The sequence below is a fragment of the Trachurus trachurus genome (assembly GCF_905171665.1).
Source record: "Trachurus trachurus genome assembly, chromosome: 17".
In the NCBI taxonomy this organism is placed as follows: domain Eukaryota; kingdom Metazoa; phylum Chordata; class Actinopteri; order Carangiformes; family Carangidae; genus Trachurus; species Trachurus trachurus.
The window spans coordinates 2746957-2765014 of NC_139900.1; the positions used below are offsets into that span (position 1 = coordinate 2746957).

At 43.6% G+C, this 18058-nt stretch overlaps 1 protein-coding gene across 5 annotated transcripts in view; it reads left to right on the top strand.

Moving 5' to 3' along the window:
• The window catches only part of rasal2 (RAS protein activator like 2), a 104142-nt gene that overhangs the window by 73631 nt on the left and 12453 nt on the right, over positions 1–18058 (top strand). For 3 of the 5 annotated variants that reach the window (XM_083991586.1, XM_083991584.1, XM_083991588.1), the window contains 8 exons: positions 363–461; positions 2717–3292; positions 4917–5061; positions 7831–7975; positions 9895–10134; positions 11763–11964; positions 14861–15069; positions 17310–17610. In XM_083991586.1, the coding sequence (XP_083847712.1) occupies positions 363–461; positions 2717–3292; positions 4917–5061; positions 7831–7975; positions 9895–10134; positions 11763–11964; positions 14861–15069; positions 17310–17610 (1917 nt within the window). The remainder of the gene's footprint in view (positions 1–362; positions 462–2716; positions 3293–4916; positions 5062–7830; positions 7976–9894; positions 10135–11762; positions 11965–14860; positions 15070–17309; positions 17611–18058) is intronic. The other 2 variants (XM_083991587.1, XM_083991585.1) reach the window with 1 other exon arrangement.

The following is an 18058-nucleotide window of genomic DNA, read 5'->3' on the forward strand; positions in this document are numbered from 1 at the left end:
CTGGTGGTACTATTTCTCCAAAAACATTCAAACATTTCTAGGAAGAAGTGGTAAAATTCTCAAAAAAAAAAAAAGTTAAATATTTTCTAGAAAAAAAGTCGTCAAATATCAAAAAATTAAAAAATAAGTTACAAAAAGTTTTTTTTTTTTTTAAAAGTGGTAACATTTCTAAAATAAAAAAAATAAAAGGTTTAACAATTCTAGAAACAAGTGGTAAAATTTCAAGAAAAAGTTGGGGACCCCCTTGAACCCGTTCAAGGACCCCTGGGGTTAGAGACACATCAGATCAATAGAGGCCGATCGGCTGATTAGTTCGATCAGCTGTTCCTCATTGACCCCCCCCCCCCCCTCTCTCCTGTCAGGTGACCTACGCTGGAGGCAGCAAGTGTTTCAGCTGCACCTCGGCCTCAGAGAGAGACAAGTGGATGGAGAACCTGAGGAGGACGATTCAGCCCAACAAGGTGAGACACGCGCTCACGGTGACCACGCCCACTTTAGGAGACAGGAAGTGAAGCTGTTTTATTTCCCGCTCTAGTGCTGTAATTATGTAACTTTATTAAGTTTTAATATTTTTTCATGCGAGAAAGTAACTGTTAAGATCCCCGGGACATCACAGAGGCAGCAGCCGGTCTGCAGAGCTGCTCGGCCGGCCAACCTCCGTCGTCATCCCGGGGGAGAAAACGATCACTAATTAACTTCCCCGCAGGTTTTTAGAGGTTTACCACCGGCTGGTTAAATTATTTTTAGGAGATAAATGTTGGTCTCATTGATGAAATCTAACAATTGTGGCAGTAGCATTAGTTTGTTTGAATGTAAAGTGAAGCTTCTTGTGTGTATTGGACAGAAGAGCAGCGCTGCCTCGGGGCTCTGGAGCCTAACGTTACGTACAGAAATCACCACATTTACAAAAAAAAAAAAAATATTTTACAATGAACCGATCAGTCTGCTTTAAGTTTTATTTTATTAAACTATAGTTACGGTACACGGCTACACTACCGTCTTTGGTTACGGTTAGACGTCAGGGACGCATTGCATTGTGGGATACAGTACGCGATGTAGACTGGTCAGATACTGGAGATATTTTCTAAATCAGTACGACATCCGGGAACTTTTCGCATACTGCAGATTTTGCTTTTGTTCGCATACTGCATACATACATACTACATTTTGGCCAAATCAGTACGTAGTAGGGGTGCAACGGTACAGGTAGCCCACGGTACGATACGTACCTCGGTTTTTGGCCACGGTTCTCGGTACGGTTTCGGTATGTGTTTTGTGCAGAGAACTTTTTTTTTCTCCCAAAATAATGTTTATAATTTATAATATTTATAATATAGCTCTCCCCTCTATCTCTCTCACACACACACACACACATACACACACACACACAAACACACACACACCTGAACTGTCTCCTTTAGTCTTTCAGTATATGGTGAACACTCTGAAGCCACTTTCAAACAGAGATCGCGCTATATTGCCGTCATGGAAGACCGTCACTATGCCGGCAGCCACAGTCTCTCACTGGGAAAGAAGATGTTAGTCTATTGTGTTTTTTTAAACAGCCTTTCACCACCTCTCATCCCTGTCAGTCAACTCCTGCTCGACCTCGGTCTCTCTATCGCGCGCGGGCACGCGGACACGCGACCACACACATGCGGTGTGCATGGACCGGAAGTCTCATAAAAGCTAAATGTGCTAAATCGCGCTAATAACTAATTAATTTCCCCCGCGATTGCGATCAGCGACCGCTCGTGCCGCCGCCTGTTTTGTTTTGTTTTTTCTTTTTTTTCCCCTCTTCTGTGTGTGAGCTGCTGCACTTCATTGTGATGGGGGGGAGTCACTGTGAGTGTGTGGACGCTCGACAGTGATTGGACATCGACGCGCGGGGGCGGGCTTTCGCCTTAAATGGCCAGGCACACACATACACGGCACAGCTGCCTGTCGCTACCCGATCTGCGACGCTACCGGATCTGTGACAAAACTGGTCTGCGCATGCGCAGACCGGCCGCCATCTTGGACAGCTGCCTACGGCAACTCCACTTGGACAAACTTCATTTGGGCACTGCCCGATTTGCGTACATGCTTTAAGTTCTGTGAATTTAAAATACGGTACTGTGAAAATGATTAAAAAATAAAATAAAATAAAATAAAAACCGCGTAGGTCCGTCATAAGACAGCCGCGGCAGACTCGTTTATTCAGTGAGTGTTGTGGTAGTTGTGATTGTTTGTGGTTGTCATGGTGATGAGGCCGGCGAGAAAAGAGGACAGTAAACATTAAAAGTCGCCTGTGTTCCTGTTTTCTGAGCATCAAGATCCAGACCACCACAACCAACCCTCAATTTACATTACTAATAAAGTATTTAAAAAAATAAATAAAAAGATAAACCGTCTGTGGCGACGCACATAGGGCAGTGATCCTAAGTCAATTCAACTAAGTTTGTCCAAGTGGAGTTGCCGTACGTGGCTGTCACGGATCCGGTAGCGTCGCGGATCGGGTAGCGACACTGCCTGTAAAGCAGTAAGAGCTGGTGGAAGCTGAATCTGAAATACCGCGGTCCAAGAGCGTATTGCACTGTGCAGGCCGTACCGAACGGTTCGGTATTTTACCGAGAACCGTTGCATCCCTAGCAGTATAGTATGCGGTTTTGAATACAGCCATAGAGTATCTTTGGTTTATTTGACACGGTGGTTGTTGTTGTTGTTGTGTTTCCAGGACAACTGTCGCCGGGCGGAGAACCTGCTGCGGCTGTGGATCATCGAGGCCAAGGACCTGCCGCCCAAGAAGAAGTACTTCTGCGAGCTGTGCCTGGACGACGTGCTGTACGCCCGCACCACCAGCAAGACGCGGCACGACAGCCTGTTCTGGGGCGAGCACTTTGACTTCTGCAGCCTGCCGCCGCGGCTGCACAGCGTCACCGTGCACATCTACCGCGACGCGGCGGACAGCGGCAAGAAGAAGAAGAAGGACAAGACCAACAACTACGTGGGCCTGGTCAACATCCCCGTGGCCGGCGTGACGGGCCGCCAGTTCGTGGAGAAGTGGTACCCGGTCAGCACGCCGAGCGCCGGCAGCAAGGCCAAGGGCGGCGGCGGGCCGTCGATCCGGATCAAGTCCCGCTTCCAGACCATCTCCATCCTGCCCATGGAGCAGTACAAGGAGTTCGCCGAGTTCGTCACCAACAACTACGCCACGCTGTGCTCGGTGCTCGAGCCCGTCATCAGCGTCCGCAACAAGGAGGAGATGGCCGGCGCCCTGGTGCACATCCTGCAGAGCACGGGGAGGGCCAAGGTCAGAGGTCCCTCTTTCTATCTATCTATCTCCCTCTTTCTGTCTCTCCCTCTTTGTGCCCTGGTGCACATCCTGCAGAGCACGGGGAGGGCCAAGGTCAGAGGTCCTTCTTTCTGTCTATCTCTCCCTCTTTCTGTCTATCTATCTCTCCCTTTCTGTCTCTCCCTCTTTCTGTCTCTATCTATCTTTCTGTCTCTCCCTCTTTCTGTCTCTCCCTCTTTGTGCCCTGGTGCACATCCTGCAGAGCACCGGCAGGGCCAAGGTCAGAGGTCTCCCTCTTTCTGTCTATCTATCTCTCCCTTTCTGTCTCTCCCTCTTTCTATGTCTCTCTGGTGCACATCCTGCAGAGCACCGGCAGGGCCAAGGTCTCTATCTAACTTTCCCTCTTTCTGTCTCTCCCTTTCTGTCTCTCCTCTTTCTATCTTTATCTTTCTGTCTATCTATCTTTCTGTCTTTCCCTCTTTCTGTCTATCTATCTTTCTGTCTTTCCCTCTTTCTGTCTATCTATCTTTCTGTCTTTCCCTCTTTCTGTCTCTATCTATCTTTCTCTCTCCCTCTTTCTGTCTCTATCTATCTCTCCCTTTCTGTCTCTCCTCTTTCTGTCTTTCTCTATCTTTCTGTCTATCTATCTCTCCCTTTCTGTCTCTCCTCTTTCTGTCTTTCTATCTGTCTATCTATCTATCTATCTATCTTTCTGTCTCTATCTATCTTTCTCTCTCCCTCTTTCTGTCTCTATCTATCTCTCCCTTTCTGTCTCTCCTCTTTCTGTCTTTCTCTATCTTTCTGTCTATCTATCCCTCCCTCTTTCTGTCTCTATCTATCTTTTTGTCTCTCCCTCTTTCTGTCTATCTATCTTTCTGTCTTTCCCTCTTTCTGTCTCTCCCTCTTTCTGTCTATCTATCTCTTTCTGTCTCTCCCTCTTTCTGTCTCTATCTATCTTTCTGTCTATCTGTCTCTCCCTCTTTCTATCTCTATCTTTCTGTCTCTCCCTCTTTCTGTCTCTCCCTCTTTCTGTCTAGCTCCCTCTTTCTGTTTCTATCTATCTTTCTGTCTCTCCCTCTTTCTATGTCTCCCTCTTTGCACTCTGGTGCACATCCTGCAGAGCACCGGCAGGGCCAAGGTCTCTATCTAACTTTCCCTTTCTCCTTTTGTCTGTCTCTCCCTCTTTCTGTCTCTCCTCTTTCTATCTCTATCTTTCTGTCTCTCCTCTTTCAATTCAACTCAATTCAATTCAATTGGCTTTATTGGCATGACATAAATTGTATATATTGCCAAAGCAAGCGTTTGGAATCTATCTCTCCCTTTCTGTCTCTCCCTCTTTCTGTCTCTATCTATCTTTCTTTTCTTCATATATACACGTTATTATCTCATAGCGTGGTGAATGTGCAGGCCACAACTTCTTCAAGAGAGCATTTTGTAGTTGTTGGATTGTGTATTTGATGAGTTTTGAAGGAAAGTACTGCTGCTTTATTCAAATGTAACTTTATTGTACATGAACACAGTGACATAACAGCATAACCACATTAACTTTGACAGATTTTATAACAATTATCATTTTCTTCTCAGGAACTAAACCGTCTGTTTATTTTGCATAAAGACTAATAAAGTTTTGACCCTGGTGCAGGACTTCCTGACCGACCTGGTGATGTCCGAGGTGGACCGCTGCGCCGACCACGACGTCCTGATCTTCAGGGAGAACACGCTGGCCACCAAGGCCATCGAGGAGTATCTGAAGCTGGTGGGACAGAAGTACCTGCACGACGCGCTGGGTGAGACACACACACACACACACACACACACACACACGCGTGACTTAAAGGGATAGTTCACCCAAAATTGAAATTGCACTCATTATCTCCTCCCCCTCATGTGGACTAAGGGCTGGGAGAAGTTTCAGAGTCCTCCGTAAGCCGGTGCATATTCTCATTTGTCCAGGTCATAGTATTTCAAAGGAGGTTAAATCGAAAGCAACTGGACTTAGTTATTTGTCTAGGAAGACGTTTCACCTCTCATCCAAGAGGCTTCATCAGTTCATGTAGCAGCTGACCAGGCTGGGACTGGTCCAACTATCTGGTGTGGAGACTCACTATTTAACCTCTTGTGTGGGCGTTCACAAGTGATGATGTCACTGGTTCCCTTTTTGTGCTCCAAGTGCCAACGACAGTCGTTGGAGTGACAGTCGTTGGTGGGAAGTTGGTTTCGACTTCGTTAGTGCCCTATTGTGTTCTAACGACAGTCGTTGGAGTCACTTGCCACTTGTGAACAGTGGTTGTTCTTTGAGGCTAGATGGTTGAGTCTCCTGGGAAGGGATGAAAGGGCAGCATTGTAAATTGGAGATAGGTGGTGTCTGAGGCCACCTCCCCTGTTGAGGGATGGTTTCTCTACTTTTACAAAAATGGCTTCTTTAACTCCGTGGCTTCTCTGAGTTACAAGGGGTGCGAAATTGTCTAGAAAAAAATGAAACAAGTCAATTTTTCAAGCTTGTTTTGTAGCGGAAGCTTCTCGAAGCTCCTCTTCTCCTCTTCTCCTCCTATCTGGACGAACTGGGAAGAGGACAGACCCTGGTTCGTCCAAATATGACGGACCGGGAAGAGGAGCTTCGAGAAATTCCGCTACAAAACAAGCTTGAAATTTCGCATGTCGGGGCTTCAATACAAGAGGGACATTACATACGAGCAGCATGGAGGTATCTGGATGTTTTTTGGTGTGTCATTTTGTTACGAAGACAGTTGGTATCCATTTGTAACCGTCATATGGACATGCACTGCTACGCCGAGACCCCCTGTAACTCAGAGAAGCCACGGAGGACTCTGAAACTTCTCCCAGCCCTTAGTCCACATGAGGGGGAGGAGATAATGAGTGAGAAATTTCAATCTTGGGTGAACTATCGCTTTAAATAGCTTGGTGTTTTATGTGCTGCTCTCTGATTGGCTGTGTGGAGGTGAAGTGCACCCTGGGAGTCGTAGTCTTTGATGTTTGTTTTTATTTTATTTTTTTATCTCCGGCTCCGTCCTGATTTAGACCAAAGGGTTTTTTTATTTATTTTTATATCGATTTGATGCTAAAATTACATCACAGGACCTTCATCATCATCATCTTCCTCCTCCTCAGAGCTTCAGTAAGAGAAGCAGAGGATCTAATAATAGAGCCGACGTCGCCTCCACCCCCAGTTTATTTAGAGACACCAGTCGTCTGCTCGGGCTTTTATTTTGACAGGTGAAGTTATTTTGAGGCCGACGACACTGTAAAAACCCAGCCTCTCTGCCGACAGTGAACGCATCATCGCTCACCAGATGATGATGATGATGATGATTCACACAGATTATTATCAATGATTGATCTCTCTCTCTTTCTGTCTCTCTATCTTTCTGTCTTTCTGTCTCTCCCTCTTTCTTTCTGTTTATGTCTTTCTATCTCTCCCTTTCTATCTTTCTGTCTCTATCTATCTTTCTGTCTCTCTTTCTGTCTCTATCTATCTTTCTGTCTCTCTCCCTCTTTATGTCTCTATCTTTTTGTCTCTCCCTCTTTCTGTCTCTCTCTATCTTTCTGTCTCTGTCTTTCTCTTTCTGTCTCTCCCTCTTTCTGTCTCTATCTTTCTCTTTCTGTCTCTCTCTATCTTTCTGTCTCTGTCTCTCCCTCTTTCTGTCTCTATCTTTCTCTTTCTGTCTCTCTCTATCTTTCTGTCTCTGTCTCTCCCTCTTTCTGTCTCTATCTTTCTGTCTCTCCCTCTTTCTGTCTCTATCTATCTTTCTGTCTCTCCCTCTTTTTGTCTCTCTCTATCTTTCTCTTTCTGTCTCTATCTTTCTCTTTCTGTCTCTCTCTATCTTTCTCTTTCTGTCTCTATCTATCTTTCTCTGTCTGTCTTTATCTTTCTCTTTCTGTCTCTCTCTATCTCCCTCTTTCCTTCTCTATCTATCTTTCTGTCTCTATCTATCTTTCTCTTTCTGTCTCTATCTTTCTCTTTCTGTCTCTCTCTATCTATCTGTCTCTCCCTCTTTCTGTCTCTATCTTTCTCTTTCTGTCTCTCCCTCTTTCTGTCTCTCTATCTTTCTGTCTCTATCTATTTTTCTGTCTCTCCCTCTTTCTGTTTCTATCTATCTTTCTCTTTTCTGTCTCTTTCTCTTTCTGTCTCTATCTATCTTTCTGCCTCTCCCTCTTTCTTTCTCTATCTATCTTTCTCTTTCTGTCTCTATCTTTCTCTTTCTGTCTCTATCTATCTTTCTCTTTCTGTCTCCATCTTTCTCTTTCTGTCTCTATCTATCTCCCTCTTTCTGTCTCTATCATTCTCTTCCTGTCTCTATCTTTCTCTTTCTGTCTCTATCTATCTTTCTCTTTCCGTCTCTCTCCCTCTTTCTGTCTTTATCTTTCTCTTTCTGTCTCTATCTATCTTTCTCTTTCTGTCTCTATCTATCTTTCTCTGTCTGTCTTTATCTTTCTCTTTCTGTCTCTATCTATCTCCCTCTTTCCTTCTCTATCTATCTTTCTGTCTCTCTCTTTCTGTCTATCTCTCCCCCCCCCCCCCCCTCTTCCCCCCTCAGGTGAGTTCATCCGAGCGCTCTACGAGTCCGATGAGAACTGCGAGGTCGAGCCCAGTCGCTGTTCGAGCAGCGAGCTGTCGGAGCATCAGAGCAACCTGAAGATGTGCTGCGAGCTCGCCTTCTGCAAGATCATCAACTCCTACTGGTACACACACACACACACACACACAACACACACGCACACACACACACACACACACACACACACACACACACACACACACACATACACACACACACACACACTAGGGCTGTCAACGAATGGCAGAAATGAGGTTTGAATATTGCCTCTTAAAAAAAACAGATATTCGAATAAAAATCTAATTTCTATTTTTTCATATTTTCTACAAAAATCAATACAAAGAGATGGACTTTTATAGCGGTAGCCTGTATTTATTATCAGCGCATGTCAAACATGTTTTGAACAGCTTACATGACACAAAACAACCGGCTACACGATGCCAATCAGCAACGATATATTAATACGTGAAAAAAGACCACGTTTTACCCGGCCTTTATCAATTCATGAAGATAATTTAAAAAATAAATTATTAATATTCGAATATCATATTTTAATATTCAAATTTCTGTCTATCTCCCCTCTTTCTGTCTCTATCTATCTATCTTTCTGTGTCTCCTCTTTCTATCTCTCTTTCTGTCTCTCCCTCTTTCTGTCTCTCTTTCTGTCTATCTATCTCTCCCTTTCTGTCTATCTCCCTCTTTCTATCTCTATCTATCTTTCTGTCTCTCTTTCTGTCTATCTATCTCTCCCTTTCTGTCTATCTCCCTCTTTCTGTCTCTATCTATCTTTCTGTTTCTATCTATCTTTCTGTCTCTCCCTCTTTCTCTCTCTATCTATCTTTCTGTCTCTCCCTCTTTCTGTCTATCTCCCTCTTTCTATCTCTCTTTCTGTCTATCTCCCTCTTTCTATCTATCTTTCTGTCTCTCCCTCTTTCTATCTCTATCTATCTTTCTGTCTCTCTTTCTGTCTATCTATCTCTCCCTTTCTGTCTATCTCCCTCTTTCTGTCTCTATCTATCTTTCTGTTTCTATCTATCTTTCTGTCTCTCCCTCTTTCTGTCTATCTCCCTCTTTCTATCTCTATCTATCTTTCTCTCTCTATCTATCTTTCTGTCTCTCCCTCTTTCTGTCTATCTCCCTCTTTCTGTCTCTCCCTCTTTCTATCTCTATCTATCTTTCTGTCTCCCCTCTTTCTGTCTATCTATCTCTCCCTTTCTGTCTCTCCCTCTTTCTGTCTCTATCTATCTTTCTGTCTCTCCCTCTTTCTATATCTATCTATCTTTCTGTCTCTCTTTCTGTCTATCTATCTCTCCCTTTCTGTCTATCTCCCTCTTTCTGTTTCTATCTATCTTTCTGTCTCTCCCTCTTTCTCTCTCTATCTATCTTTCTGTCTCTCCCTCTTTCTGTCTATCTCCCTCTTTCTATCTCTCTTTCTGTCTATCTCTCTTTCTGTCTCTCTCTATCTTTCTGTCTCTCTTTCTGTCTATCTATCTCTCCCTTTCTGTCTATCTCCCTCTTTCTGTCTCTATCTATCTTTCTGTTTCTATCTATCTTTCTGTCTCTCCCTCTTTCTCTCTCTATCTCTCTTTCTGTCTCTCCCTTTCTGTCTCTCCCTCTTTCTGTCTCTCCCTCTTTCTATCTCTATCTATCTTTCTGTTTCTATCTATCTTTCTGTCTCTCCCTCTTTCTGTCTCTATCTATCTTTTTGTCTCTATCTTTCTGTCTCTCCCTCTTTCTATCTCTATCTATCTTTCTGTTTCTATCTATCTTTCTGTCTCTATCTTTCTGTCTCTCCCTCTTTCTATCTCTATCTTTCTGTTTCTATCTATCTTTCTGTCTCTATCTATCTTTCTGTCTCTCTTTCTGTCTCTATCTTTCTGTCTCTCCCTCTTTCTATCTCTCCCTCTTTCTATGTCTTTATTTCTTCTTCTTTTATCACTATAATTCGAATATACATTTGAATTTCAAATATTCATTGACAGTCCTGACACACACACACACACACACACACATCCTGACCCCTCCTCCCCCTTCCTGTCTCAGCGTCTTCCCCCGGGAGCTGAAGGAGGTGTTTGCGTCGTGGAAGCAGCAGTGCGTCGCCCGCGGTTACCAGCAGGACATCAGCAAGCGGCTCATCAGCGCCTCGCTCTTCCTGCGCTTCCTGTGTCCCGCCATCATGTCGCCGTCGCTCTTCTACCTGATGCAGGAGTACCCCGACGACCGCACCGCACGCACGCTCACGCTCATCGCCAAGGTGATCCAGAACCTCGCCAACTTCACCAAGTGAGTGTCCACCGCCGCCGCCGCCATCTTCATCTTCATCATCTGATGAGTTTGATCTTAAGCAGGGTATCCGCGGGGTCTTGAAAAGTATTAAAAGGTGATAAATCAATTTGGGGAAAATTAAGACCCTTAAAAAGTATTAAAAAGTCTTTTCACGACTTTATAAAGTCTTACATTTTGAAGGTATTTTTTCAGAATTAGTTGTCCAAGAGTTTGAGTCGTAAAAAAACATTGTAAAAGTGTGTGAATTTATTCATTTTTAAAAAACAAAGATGAACCGGTACATAAAAAAAGAAAAGAAGATTGTTTTTTTTGTTTTTTGAGAGTGGAGCAATGTCATCATAGTGGTCTATAGTCTTTATCACAAACTAAAAGTGTCACTGATGTAAATGCTTACAGCTTGAAGTGCCGGTGAGGTATTGAAAAATATTGAGAAGGTCTTGAAAAAGTCTTAAAAATGTATTAAAATTAACTTCAAGATTCCTGTATATACCCTGTTAAGGGATAATTCACCCAAAATTGAAATTGCACTCATGATCTCCTCCCCCCTCATGTGGACTCCGTGGCTTCTCTGAGTGGGAGCGTGCCTATGTTCCCTCAGCCCTATGTTCCCTCAGCCCTATGTTCCCTCTGGACTCTCTCTACCTATCTGGACTCTGTCTATCTGGCCTGTCTAGCCTCTACCGGGTCTTTTTACTAAACTTAACCAACTCCTTTCTTCATTGCCTAAACCCAACCAATGGTGGGACCAAAGGGCTGTGGGAATAGGGCCTAATTTTCAGTGACAACAAAAGTTAGAAATGAGGGAACATAGGGCTGAGGGAACATAGGGCTGTGGGAACATAGGGATGACCCCCTCTGAGTTACAGGGGGTCTCGGCGTAGCAGTGCATGTCCATATAACGGTTGCAAATGGATACCAACTGTCTTCGTAACAAAAAGACACACCAAAAAACATCCAAATACCTCCATGCTGCTCGTATGTAATGTCCCTCTTGTATTGAAGCCCCGACATGAGAAATTGTTCCAAAAAAAATTAAATAAGTCTATATTTCAAGGTTGTTTGTAGCGGAAGCTCCCAGTGTTGCTCTGCCGGAATCTCATGCGATTTGCGGAGCCGTGAACTGGGTGTCAATGCGAATCGCGCGAGATTTGGACGGACCAGGAAGAGCAGTGAACTGAGACACTGGGAGCTTCCGCTACAAACAAGCTTAAAATATAGACTTATTTAATTTTCTTCTTTTCTCTAAACTTCTCTTTCTCTTTCTGTCTCTCTCTCTCTTTCTGTCTCTCCCTCTTTCTATCTCTCTCTTTCTGTCTCTATATCTCTATCTTTCTGTCTCTCCCTCTTTCTGTCTCTCTATCTCTTTCTGTCTCTATCTCTATCTTTCTGTCTCTCCCTCTTTCTGTCTCTATCTCTATCTTTCTGTCTCTCCCTCTTTCTGTCTCTCCCTCTTTCTGTCTTTATCTATCTTTCTGTCTCTCTCCCTCTTTCTGTCTATCGAAAAAAAGTAGAAATTTAAATTTTGGGTGAACTATCCCTTTAGTTTGATCAGGTGTTTAGTAGAGGCAGTTTAGCTGATTAGTCTGATCGTCATCGTCCTGACCGGAGCGTGGCCTCGTCTGCAGGTTCGGGAACAAAGAGGAGTACATGGCGTTCATGAACGACTTCCTGGAGCACGAGTGGGCGGGGATGATGCGCTTCCTGTCGGAGATCTCCAACCCCGAGACGCTGTCCAACACGCCGGGCTTCGAGGGCTACATCGACCTGGGCCGCGAGCTGTCGGTGCTGCACGCGCTGCTGTGGGAGGTGGTGTCACAGCTCGACAAGGTAACACCGCCTGTGTGTGTGTGTGTGTGTGTGTGTGTGTGTGTGTGTGTGTGTGTTTGTGTGTGTGTGTGTGTGTTAAAAAGACTCTAAACTAAAACCTCAGAAAGAAACACGACATCTACAACTCCACATCAGTTCAGTTCAGTTCAGTAAACTTTATTGTCAATCACACAATGTAACTGACAGTTACACAGGGGATCGAAATTACGTTTCCCCAAACTCCAAATGTGCAATTTAAAAACATAAAAACATTTAAAAATGTCAACATCATACCACACATACATGACATATCAGTTGTGTTAAAGTCATGACTGTTTGTTGGTTTGTGAAACTAAAGGAGTGTGTTGTTGTTGCTGCTGCTCTCAAACACAAAGTAAAACCGTGTGTCATGATAATATTAACAACAATAATAATCATATTGATAACTAATAATAATAATAAAGATAAACAGAACATCCACCTGATAGCTACACTGCTGATAACCTGTGCAGGGAATCGAACCTGCGATCTCCAGTAGAAGAAGAAGAATCTCTGCTGGCTCGGCCGACAGAAATTATAAATATCTTACACACCAGACGGTCTGACGGACCGGTTGGTTTTTTTAAATGTATTATTATGTAAATAACTTTGTTAAAAATACAGTGAAAGGTCATTATGTCAGCTGAATACTTTGTTTTAGGTTCTTTTTTTAGACAAAAAGGTTTCTTAAAAAAAAAAAAAACAAGAAAAAAAACCTTGTTTAAATAGATGTTTGATGCTTTCTGAAGCCGATGAAACGCACTAGTATTTATTCAGCGGACGACTGTCATAGCGGTCATATTGACGGCTTCATATAAACAGATGTTACAAACCAGCTGTGACAGAAAAGACACATAACAAACAATATTTTATAAGGACAGAATAAGCTGCGTTTCCACTGCAGGAGTTCCTGGTAAAAGGAGGAGGGGTTTTTCCGTTTTTTAGTAGCGTTGGGTTATAAAAATGCATCTTATTTCGGTGCTTCGGAGCTTTCTCTTAGCGTCACATGATCCTGCTTTGAGTCTGACCAATCAGCACAGAGTAAATCTCAAGCCCCATCAGGACTTCTTCAGGGCCGATCCGAGTACCGACCCCCAGGCCCTGACCCCCATAAAATTACCCCGAAGTTCCTGCAGTGGAAACTTGATTTACTACACGGTGACATGTTAGATATAAACACTGAGCATCATGTTGACTCACCCTCGTTTATAATGACTATTGAATAATAACATAACCTAATAAACCTGTCGGCTGCTGACCAATCACAGCTCTCCGTGGGTGAAGGCTACGTTATGCAACACAACGTTGAGTTTGGTGTGTGTGTGTGTGTGTATGATTGATTATTGATTGATCGATGTGAATATATCTGATTACCCAGGGGGCAAAGCAAAAAAACGGACACCGAGCGTTGTAAAAGGTTTGACAGCAGAAATGATCTGTAGGAGCTTCAAGGATTAAAACCTGGTGGACAACCCGGTCAACTAGCTGCTGGAAAGCTACAGGGGCCAAAACCACTTTCTGGGGTCATTCTGCTGGCGAAATGATGTAAATGCAAATATTTAGGTACTACAATGGCATAAATAGTCATACAACTATAACATTTGGCAGAGAGTATCTTGACACATAGGGGGAGGCATGAAAAAAAGATTCTGGGGTTTGTTGCTACTCGATTTTAAGATATCACCCTCAACATCCCAAAAAAGACAAAAAAAAGTACTGTTCACCTGACAAATTCTCATGAAAATTATGACTTTTCAGCACTTTATGGAGAATATCTATGCCTAACATGTATATAGAAAACGTCCTTAATTCATAAGCTTCCATTTGAGTCCCAGATAGCCTTTCTATCTCCAAAGCCCCACTTGCTGTGGCCAACGGTCTTCTCTATCTATCTGTTCACTTTGGGGAGACCAGAAATAGAATGTTTTCTGATCAGTTAACATGGAGTTTTTCACAATAGGTGTTGCATTGTTTGGAGACAGCCTGTAGCTTTCCAGTAGCTAGTAGAAAGGCTATCTGGGACTCAAATGGAAGCTTATGAATTAAGGAAATTTTCTATATACATGTTAGGCATAGATATTCTCCATAAAGTGCTGAAAAATCATAATTTTCATGAGAATTTGTCAGGCGAACAGTACTTTTTTTGGGATGTTGAGGGTGATATCTTAAAATTGAGTTGCAACAAACCCCAGAATCTTTTTTTCATGCCTCCCCCTATGTGTCAAGATACTCTCTGCCAAATGTTATAGTTGTATGACTATTTATGCCATTGTCGTACCTAAATATTTGCATTTACATCATTTCTCTAGCAGAATGACCCCAGAAAGGGGTTTTGGCCCCTGTAGCTTTCCAGCAGCTAGTTGACCGGGTTGTCCACCCAGGTTTTAATCCTTCAAGTTCCTAGAGATCATTTCTGGTGTCAAACCTTTTACAACGCTCCGTGTCCGTTTTAAAAAAAACTGTGATTTTGCCCCCTGGGTAGATGTAGGTGTAACATGAATGAACATCAGGAGCAGAGGTCACCGCCGCATTTAACCCTTTAACCACATGAGCTCGTCACAGCATGCCCCCCCCCCCCCCCCCTCCTCACCCCCTCCTCCCCCCGGCCGTGCTGTGTCTCACCCGTCTCTGCATGGCTCTGCTGTGTCTCTGCATGTTGTTCTGGTTGATTTGATTTTTGTTTCCATTAAGTTTCCCTCATGTTTTATTTTTTTCCTCCCCCCTCCCTCCTTTGTTCTCCCTCTCTCTTCACTTCCTGTTTGGCCGATTCTCTCTCTCGCGCGCGCGCCACCACGTTGGTCTTGTCCTCCCACCACCACCGCTGCATCCTGGTGCTTCCATTCAAACACACACACACACACACACACTCGGACCCCAGGGTGAAAATTCCTTCCTGCAGGCCACCGTAGCGAAGCTGGGCCCGCTGCCGAGGATTCTGGGAGACATCTCCCGTTGCCTGGCGACGGCGCCGACGCCGGTGCAGCAGCAGCAGCAGCTGCGGCGTTTCCAGGACCACAGCTCCGCCCACAACATCAGCGGCAGCCTGTCGTCAGGGTTACAGCGGATCTTTGAAGACCCCGGTGACAGGTGACCAATCAGCTTGCCTCTCTGTTGATGACATCACACACTAACCGCTGCTCGTGACTAGTGATGTCACCATTATAGATGACCTTGGTACAGTTATTATCAGAGAAATAATCATGATTATTACACATTGTAGCGCCACATGATGTAATAACGTTGCATTTTGTAATACAATTCTTGAACCCAACATGTGATAAACTTTGTCACATTTTGTAGTAAGTTGTTACATAATGCACCAAATTAGTACATTTTATTCATAAGAAAAAGTGCAACATCTGGATATTTAACAACTGGTGCATTATGTGACAACTTATTACAAAATGCGGCAAAGTTTATTACATGTTGCGTTCAAGAATTTTATTACAAAATGCGGCGCTACACGCATTAATTAATTTCACAACAATATGAATGTGTAAAATCAAATGAAGTCAAAACATAATTACATTACTAACTAGAAAGAGCATTTCCTAACGGAAAATGCGTGTGAATGCTGAAAGCCATTGCTGAACCATGCTGAATTAGCAGAAGAAATTGACAAAGACATGCAAGAAACATGTCTAAGGCAGGAATTGAACGCACGACTTCATGACATGTAACCTGACACACTACCCATATGGCCACAGAGGACCTGAGTTGCAATGAGCTTTATACTATCAGGAATCAAAGACTGTCCAATGACAGCTGAATAGTTGGAAGTAAAAGTCAAGCAGTGATGTGACATGACTGAGGTAGGAATCGAACCCATGACCTCATGATCACTACACCTTTACTCCACCACTCTGCCACAGAGAGCACACACTTATCAAGACTGTTGTCATTGATTGTAATGTGATGATGTGCTGCAAACTGTGGTACGAGTAATCAATGAGTCTCATAACGAACACCTGTAACCAATTGAAGGCGGGGGAGGGGAGGTGAATTCTGTCAGTGAAGTCCATTAGTGGGCAGCGCAGGACAATAAATGATGGATACAAATCATTCAAGACTTTTGCTTTTCTCTGCTGCTTACTTGGTTTTCAAAGTTCCAGTGCATTTAAATCTTAGAGCAGTGGTATAAACAAGAAACATGTTAACACAAACCAAGATAGAAAGAGGTAAAGATGAAAGGTGGGGGGGCATTATGCATTATCAAGTTTGCTCATGCAAGATTTGAAAATAAGCCAGACCAAGTGGTAGTAGTTTAAGTTCAAAGAGACTGGTACACTAACAAAGTTGGCAAGGTGAGATTCGAACCAGTGACCTTGTGGTTGGGAAGCAGCCACCTTACCACTGGACTATAGCAATACCTCAGGAAATTGGGGGTTGAGACTTTCATGAATGTGAGATCATTCAATGATAGCTGAAAGCTTTGCAGAATAGTAAAAAGAAAAGCAAGAAGTAGTAATTGGGGACTTCTGTGCGAGGTGTGACTATTTTTGGTGAATTTAGACAAAGTATAATGCCCATTCCAGCAAATTACAAAGTTGAGCTCCTTCTACTCTGCTGTTAAACAAATTGTACTGGGGTGAATGGCAGAGAGAGGCCACCCAGACTGCATTTAAAAAATATTTAAAATTATTCTCTAAGTCTCTAAGTTTGCATTTTTGACCAGATTTTTAGCCAGAAGACAAGTGTGGCTACAAACTGTTTCCAAAATCTTGAGTGTAGAGTGTCATTTGTGGGTTTGGTGGTAGTTTAAGAAGAAAAGGCCCAGTCACTTTTTTGGCTCTGCTGCACTCTAGTGATGATGTCACTCACTCTGGCCAAACGCCATACACACTCATTGAAAAGTGTGAAATTGGTCAGAAATGTGCATGTGCTCTCTTTGCGTTTTTGACCAGATTTTTAGCAAGAATACAAGTGTGGCTACAAACTGTGGGCACATTCTTGTGTGTAGAGTGTCATTTGTAGCTTTCGTGGCAGTTTCAGAAGAAGCTTTTTTGGCTCTCCTGCACTCTAACGATGATGTCACTCACTCACGCCATACACACTCATTGAGAAGTGTGAAAATTTGTCAGAAATGCACATGTGCTTTTAAAGGATTTATCTCAAAAACGGTACAAGATATGAAAAAGTTGTACACAGGTTGAATACATTAGAGGTTTGTCTACAGATCAGAATTTGAATGAAGTCTGTAGGTGAAAGTATGTGGAAGCAAATGAGGTTCAAAGTATTGTGTATATTTGTTTATGACACCGAGGCCAATTTGGTTGTTTTCTTTTTTACAACGACAATAAAGCTTCGATTTTATTCTCTTCCTGCAGCCACAGCGAGGTGCGCAGCCTGCCGTCTCCGGGGCAACGGCCCCTGCTGGCTCAGCTCCACCCGTCGGAGGAGGGGGGGCGGGACAACCTGCTGCCCAACGGCCGCAGCATCTCGTTGGTCGACCTGCAGGACGCCCAGAGCCTGCATGGCGGCGGTGCCCCCGGCCCCCCGCTGCACCACCACGAGGCCCCGCCCCGCCTCAGCAGGGCCGGATCCCAGGCCTCCATCGGACACGCCCCCCCGCCCCCCCACACCTACCCACACTCCACCCCCCTCACCCCTCAGCCAGCGCCACACCAGGTTGGTTTGTTTGTTTTTATTAGGATCCACAATTAAAGTACAAAAATAATACAAAATATAAGAAGATAATAACTGATCTGTCTCCAATATTAATTTAACAGACTTTACTGATCAATCAATCAGCTCCCCATTGATTATTATCATGATATGTACACTTTGATTGAACCTCATAACAAAACATCAATGTAAATGTGATTGTAGATTTCTTAGTTTCTACAGTGAGAACAACACACAAACACATCAACACAAATTGTAGTGGCTATTTGTCCTCATGTCAATGATCAAAAAACTCAAAAATATCAAAACTACAGGTGATCTCTGTGCAGTGTAGAGACACAACAGCAATGAGCTTTTAGCAACAAACATGGAGACTAAAGAAAGTGATGAACTAAAATACAGATTTTAAAGCAGATATCAGTGGAATGTTTTTGTTAATATAAGTCCTAAA